Genomic DNA, 7,806 nt, shown 5'->3' on the forward strand with positions numbered 1-7,806 from the left:
ATCAAAATAGAATACCTTCTTGCTGCTTGTAAAGTAGGAAGTGATAAATATCGTTGAATCATGTTTTGATTAATAGCGGAGATTTGTATCCAATGTATGAAGCCACCGATAATAAGCGCCCAAATTGTGTGTCTCGTCAAAGGACTCCAATCCGTCCTATTAATTAATAATCATACTTTAAATTATAATTAGTATCTTTCTAATATATTTTTATTCTAACGATGATACTCTCTTTCTTCCTCTCTCTCTCTCTCTCTCTCTCTCTCTCTCTCCCCCTCTTTTTCCTATCTCATTTTATATACATTTTACTCCTTCCTTCCTTTTTTCTATTCTTTCTCTCTTTCTTTAAAAATTAAAAGAACGCTATCATTAAAAGAATAGTAAAAATAACTCTACCCATGTATTTAATTATACATCCCTTTTTCTGTATTTTCCTTCCACCATTTCAAATGCGAATAATATTGCACCATCAAATGTTAATTAGATTATATATAAATCGAGGTAAAATTCCTTTAAAAATAATTTAAAAAAAACAAGTTACTAATTAGATTATATTTTTCATTATTATATTTATCATCTACCGTTTCCCCCATTCCAAGTAATGTGCGACAATACAAATGTTGGTGGCTGACAAGTTTTGTTATATCGTAAAAGTAAATATAATTATCGTTAGATTTACGATATTTCTTATGATATTTCAGCTATAAAATGCAGGGAAATCGTCGCCGATCGTAAGTGCAATGCTGGATAATGGTAAGCAGACGTCCCATTCTTAAAACGTGGAGATTTATTTTATGAATTTTATGTTTTATTGCGCAACTTGACGCCTGCTTTCTTACGTTTAGAGTGGAATCTTTATCAAGCTCGGGTGACAAATTTTCGTGTTCGCTATTGCATGCGCGATATAGATGTCTTTTATGTGTTATTAGTCTCTTCTTGTAAAAGGGAAATCTCCCATGATCTGTTTATTTTATAACGCATGCACAGATAAATCCCGTTAAATTCGATTTTCACATTCTTTCAATGACATTGTGTACAGTAAAACTGGCGTCCCATGAGCGAAACGGAACAGCACGATTATTCATAACTCTGCAATCATTACTCTGTTTTTTTTTCTACGGTTGTGATTGATCTCGCTGCTCCGTTATAAATTTCCACTCATGGGATGCCAGTCTAACACTTTCTTGATCTAAAATTAGATGGAATGTACGTTCGGACATTGGAGAGAGAAAGAACAAAGAGTGCATAGAATGTAAATGTACATAACAAATTAAAAATAAATTTATAATACACTATTATCGATTAAAGATATTATTGTTTAATGCACGCACGCAGGAAATTCGAGTCTTCCCGATTCTAGATTTCTTCGAATTACCAGCGACAATCCACCAACGTCCGCTGTGCCCTTGATTATAATTAATAACATGGAGCCGAACATCAGAAAAGTCTGAAAGAAATCTGTCCATACCACTGCCTTGAGACCACCCTAAATAAAAATAATATTTTTCTACAAAATTGTAGTAAATAAAAAAGGTAAATATGGAGATAAAGATTTTAGGTAAAAATGGAGATAAAGGAAGACACTTTTAAATCACCCTTAATCTTATCATTGCATGATTTGATAGAAATATGATATCTCAGAATTAAAAGTTTTTTTAAATTTTGATTCAAAACGTTTTAATTAGGAAAGTGAACATGCAATTTCTATAACTTTATCTACTTTGAATGTTATACTTTCAATTACAATATATTTTAATTATAATATATTTAAAATTAAATATAAGTACATCATGAGTTTCTAATTCCAAACATTTGAACACTGCAATTTCAGTACAGTATAAAGCCCGATCTACAAGACGTAGAACGCGGGACGCAAATTTCTAGAGCCTCTAGAACGCAGGAAGTTGGGTGAAACTTCAAGTTTCATGTCCTGCATCCTACGTTATTACTGTTTACAATCTATACAATCTTAAATATCCCAAGCTGATTAGAGATGCCTCTCTTATCTCCATGTTTACCAAAATTTTTCTTAAACTATTGTCTAAATACATATTATAGAGATCAATTATGTGATGTGTAATTCAATTAAAATCAAATATCTTTTTATATTAGAAAGAAATAAAGAAGGAAAATATAAGCTGTACGCAGCTACACATTTGATTTAAATTTGAATATTTGCATCAAATTGTTTTCTTATACCTTCTATTTATTTTTATTAATATTTTTTTAAAAAAGTTAATTATCTTACCACACAAGTGTAGAATATACAAACAATACACACAAAAGGTGTAACTATGTGCACGTTTACTCCGGTAACTAAAAATAGAGCAATTCAAAATGATTTTTTTAATAACAAATTTCATGTTTGCACGATATTTTTTTTAATAAGTTAAAATTATGCATACGTGAACATACAATTAGTTTCTAATATTGTGCACATTTAGAAATTATTGGATTAACTCTTTATGAAATTTTTGTTAAGCTTTTATTTGAAAAATATATACCTTGATTGAAGGCCAATGCAGGTACGTAGATGACAATTGGAAGCCAAGTTATCTAAATAAAACATCGTCAAGATGTATATTTATGGCAGGATTTATACAGATATGATTTCTGATTTTACTCACGATACCGATGGAAAACAGCACTGAACCTAGTAGCCTTATCCTTTTATCAAAACGCTTTTCGAGGTACTCATAAGTGCTAGTGAGTTTCAACTCGTGAAAAACTGGCAAATATACGGCGGATGTAACAAGGGTGACAAAGATGATCGTACAACAAAGAAATAGATAACTTGTGCCGTGTACATAAATCTCCGTTGGTGTACCCAATAACGAGATACCTGTTACACATTAATTAAATATAAGTAAAAAATCATAATTAATGAAGAACGTGGAATTACTCTAAATATATAATATATATACAATTTTTCACACGGACATAACCCTAAGTAACATTCAAGAATTTTAACCGTCGGTCGGACACTTTGCTAATGCCGGCGGCATTGTAATTTTCGACCCTTATAACTGAAAAAGTATTCAATAAAAAATAATTTTATTACAGTGTTTTAAAAATCTCTCTCGACATCGAGTATTAAATTCTGGAATCAAAATAGAATATTCTGTTTAAAAAAAAATCGACGTGACCTTGACCTGACCCTGGCGACGCCATCTAAGATCAAACTGATAAGATCGGTGAATAGATCATTTAAAACCCTACAACTTTTGTTGAAGACATTTCTTTCGAAAATGCTTAGTTTTTGAGATATTTCATCGGTCCGGGATTTTTTGCTCACCCTTATATCTCATATACTTCATAATATAATCTATGCAATGTACATTTCACTGTCACATTTGAAGCATTTGTAAATGACAGCATATTTACAACTTTGTTATCTTCTTATCTAATCTAGTGATTTATTACCGTTTAAAAATAAAATAGCAATGTCGTAATAACAACAATTAATAATTTAATGAAAAATTTCTATACTATAAATATATACAGGATATAATTAAAATGAGGTAATAAACTTCAGAACTGAACTCACACTAAACATGAAAAAAAGTTCGTATGAATATGTGTCCGCAAATCCATTGTTACCGAGATAGCTTAAAATGTTTGCAGGACAATTTGCATAGCCCCCATAATCCTCCGATCTAAATCCTTTAGATTTTTATCTGAGAGAACATTTATGGCCATTCTCACCAATGTAAATTAACTTTAATCTCGGTTCAACTTACTCTTCGTCCTTTTCTAGTTCTAAAGATTTAAAAAAAAAGGAAGAATAAATTAAGCCGAGATTAAAGTTAATCTACATTGGTAGAAACGGACATTTAAAGTTTTTAATTTATGAAATTCCAATCGTCAATGAAGATATATTACGTCAATGCATCTTTGGGTGCGTTCCGAGTTACGCATGAAGCGCATGATGTATCGTTTTATCCTTCTTTATTATTTGATAAACAATAAGAATGATGCATCATGCGTTTCATGCGTAACTCGGAATGCACTCTTTGATGCTTGTGACACGTTTCACGATTGACCCGAGATCTTTGAAAGAGTGCGACCCAACGTGTCCAAGCGTGTATTGAATCAAGTGAGAAACATTTCATGTTTCTTCGAACATTTGTTTTAGCTAAAAATTGAAAAAAAAAAAAATATTAACATTTCAAAATAGTCAACTCACACAATTGTCATTATGGACTCCTCGATATTTAAATAATATTAATTAAAATCAAAATAAAAAGGCTATATAGAAATCAGCGGAAGACAATGCGCAATTCTAAACAAAATTTTTAATTATATTCGTTCGTTAATTATATTCAATATCAACTATTTAATCGCAAATATATGTACGTTTCGGCTCAGAAGTTCGAGCTGTCTTGTTCGAATCTTTTCTTCATGTATTGGTGCGAGGAACTCGGCTCCAAAGTTTGTCACTTTATTTCACATCTTTATTTACACTCTGTATATTTAATAAGAATAAAGTAAACAAATAACAAATATTTAAAAAATGTTATATCTTACATGTGTGTGTGTATGTATTTTTACACATACATACTATAATTCAAAGAATGCAAATAACTCGTTAATTGTAACAAAATTACAATTACAAGTTACTTTTTTTTGACAACTTGTAACTGCGTTACTATTTTGTTTTTGGTAATTATAATGGTAACGGAGTTACATTTTTTTGGTAACGGTAACAAATTTTTTTTTATATATTTTTGTATTCCCGGAAAAAATGTTATATATATTGACATATTTTATATATAATAATATTTAAAATATGTCCATTTTTTAAATACAATTATATGTAATTTTATATATATAATTAATATATAAAATATTTTTTTCCCGGGTTTTCAACTATGATATAATTTTTGTAAAAAAAGAATTTTTTTAATAATAAATTGTAAAATTAAATTGACATATAATTTAATTATATTAAATTTACATTGATAAGCATTTTAAAGTATTGTGAAAAATTTCAGCCGGTAATATTTCACAAGGTTGAAAATTTAATTGGCGTGTGTAGATTATAGAATTGAATATATATTGTATTCACACAAATATTAAGACTTGGCTCTCTTGCAACGATACGATGAGAACGAAATTACATACAATAAATTGCTTGCTAAGTAAAGTTTCATTTTTTTAAGTTTTTATTTAAAAACACAATTTTATAATCCTAAAACCTGTAAAATATGTGACAAACTAAGATATCTGATAGATATCTTTTATGTCATGTAGAAATATAAAATAATTTCTGAAATACTCGGCTCTGTATGTCAATTGCTATTAGTCTCGAGAGGTCTCTCAGCTGAGGCGGATGTTAAAGCTCTAGATATACCAAAGTAGCGCAATAAGCTCCATTTTCGACCTAATAACTATATTATATATAATATAATAATATTACTCAGATAACATTTTGCTGGCAAATAAATTACATTATTTTGCTGATAATTTGCTTAAAAATTTTGCAAGCAATTTGCCAACAAGGTAAGTCCTCATTTGATGCAACTTTGCAAGCAAAGAAACACACAAATTAGTAGTAAAGTAACTTTACAATAACTTTGCGGCAACGTTTGTGATAAAAGTATTTGACTTGTATTTCGACAAAATTGGAGCAATTTTGTTTATCGTCAAAAGTACAAATGTTAATTTGGCAAAATTATGGCAACATGCAAGCAAAATTTTATTTATCAAATGTTTTGGTCATTATCATGGCAACATTACGACAACAAGTATCAGCAAATAAATTACACTATTTTACTTTTGACTTTTTACGAAATGTTATCTGGGATATAAGCACTTATGCAGGCACAGATTTTTAGTGTTTGGGGGAGGGTGACATTTTTGGGACAATCGCGTCTTTATTAACATTTTTTTTATCTCGATTTCGTTACTGATCAAATCGCTTCAACATATAGAAGCATACGCCATACAAAGAAGAAAAAGAAGAAGCTACAAATACCGCAGCGCCCGCGCTCTTGCACGATTTTTGATAGCTGAGAAATAGACCATTATTTCAGGAATTATTTTACACTTCTACGTAATATATATCGGGCAAATACCTTAGTTTGCCGCATATTTTACAAATTTCAAAATTACGAAATATTTTTAAGAAAAACCAAAAACTAAAGCTAAAACTAGTAATATAATTGTTACATGTTGCTTTTATTACATTTAAATAAAGAATATTGCAAAAATATATTTTTTAAACTGATTTTAATTTAGTATTTATTCTAAAAAACTGATTTTAAAAAAGTAACGGAAAAATAATTATTTATTATTTTTTAAGTAACTGTGTGTGTGCGTGTGCATGTGTGTGTGTGTGTGTGTGTGTGTGTGTGTAACGGAGATACTTTTCAAAAATAGTAATGGTAACTTATTGAACTTTTTTGACTTGGTAACGAATAACTATAACTTGTTGTTGTACTTTTAAAAGATAACTTTCCATTCCCTGCTTTAATTTATTTGCAATAGAAAAAAATAATACGTAAAAGAAAATATGAAATGTATTTATACCTGATATAAAACTGGCTAGTAAACTGAGACTGATTGGAAATGTGCTCATATTCCTCCCGCCGACCAGGTATTCATCTTCGCCCGAGGACTTCTTTACGAAGCCGAAGTAAATACCAACAATGCCACATACAACCAACATTGCAGCGAATACAGTATAGTCCGATATATCGAAATTCTGCATAGATTGAATGATTTCCTGGACAGTGGGCGTTTCTGGCGCCCATTTTGCTAGACTTAGATCATTTGAGGTCCCCTCCGAAGTCATCTCGTTACACAATGAATTTGATGAAATATATTGAAGAAATATTTCGTTCTCGAGATCTTGGAAAAGAAATTAACGAGTCTTCTAATAATGTTTTAACAATGCTTCTATCAATTACTATGCTTACACGGTTTAGTAACGACAATAGTTATATCTATAATTAACGTAAAATGTGTAAACGACTATTTGTACATCTCAATATAGTCGTTATTCTACATCCGCCAGCAAAGAATATTGACTACTTTTACACGGATACCCTTAATCGGGTTTAATAATATTCGTAGTTATATAAAATTGGCCAATCATAGATATTCCTCTAAAGAACGAAATGACTGTGGTTAGCCAGTTTCTAACTACGGATGTTATTAAACTCGGTTAAGGATGTCTAAGTAAACGTAGTCATTATGAAGTAGACTTACAAAATCGGTTTTAAAAGGCTATGTAAACGCAAGGCCGTGTAAACTAATCTGAACGCAACGAACTTATCCCTGGTGGAAAAATTTCGCTGAAATTATTTCACATTTTGGAACTTTTTTTGGAACAAATTTTGAAACAAAATTTCAGCATTTTTTTTTAATTTCAGTTTAATTTCAATGACTTTTTAAATTTTAGCTAAAAAATTTATTTTTAGTAAAATTCAAGCAAAATTTCAGAGAAATTTCAATTCAATTTCAAAGAAATTTCAGCGATTTTTCAATATGTTAACTGAAAAACTCACTTTCAGTGAAATTACAGCAAATTTTCAGCAGTTTCGTTGAAATGTTTCAAAACGTAGAATAATTTCAGCGAAATTTTTTCATCAGAGATAACATAATCAAAGAATTATACAATTAGGTTTTATTTCATCATGTGCGTTTTTGTCGTACAAATGTTTCAAACCTGTTGATTAGCTACAAGATAGAGAGATTCGAGACTCTCTTTGTCTTACAGCCAAAAAACGCATAAATATCTTATTCTAAACGTAATTATTACAGAAATATGTACATATATATATGTGTATATATATATATATA

The 7,806-nt window shown here is 29.8% G+C and overlaps 1 protein-coding gene across 4 annotated transcripts in view; it reads right to left on the reverse strand.

Moving 5' to 3' along the window:
- LOC108755543 (sodium-coupled monocarboxylate transporter 1-like) overlaps positions 1 to 7,806 on the reverse strand; it is a 14,359-nt gene that overhangs the window by 5,294 nt on the left and 1,259 nt on the right. For 3 of the 4 annotated variants that reach the window (XM_018498609.1, XM_018498610.1, XM_018498608.1), the window contains exons 2-7: positions 6,532 to 6,852; positions 2,628 to 2,842; positions 2,505 to 2,556; positions 2,249 to 2,316; positions 1,332 to 1,486; positions 16 to 156 (exon numbers count right to left, since the gene is read on the reverse strand). In XM_018498609.1, coding sequence (XP_018354111.1) covers positions 16 to 156; positions 1,332 to 1,486; positions 2,249 to 2,316; positions 2,505 to 2,556; positions 2,628 to 2,842; positions 6,532 to 6,796 — 896 coding nt within the window. In that variant the 5' untranslated portion in view covers positions 6,797 to 6,852. Of the gene's footprint in view, positions 1 to 15; positions 157 to 1,331; positions 1,487 to 2,248; positions 2,317 to 2,504; positions 2,557 to 2,627; positions 2,843 to 6,531; positions 6,875 to 7,806 lie in introns of those variants that run through there. The other variant, XM_018498611.1, reaches the window with a different exon arrangement.

Source organism: Trachymyrmex septentrionalis, unplaced genomic scaffold, assembly GCF_001594115.1.
Source record: "Trachymyrmex septentrionalis isolate Tsep2-gDNA-1 unplaced genomic scaffold, Tsep1.0 scaffold88, whole genome shotgun sequence".
Classification (NCBI taxonomy): domain Eukaryota; kingdom Metazoa; phylum Arthropoda; class Insecta; order Hymenoptera; family Formicidae; genus Trachymyrmex; species Trachymyrmex septentrionalis.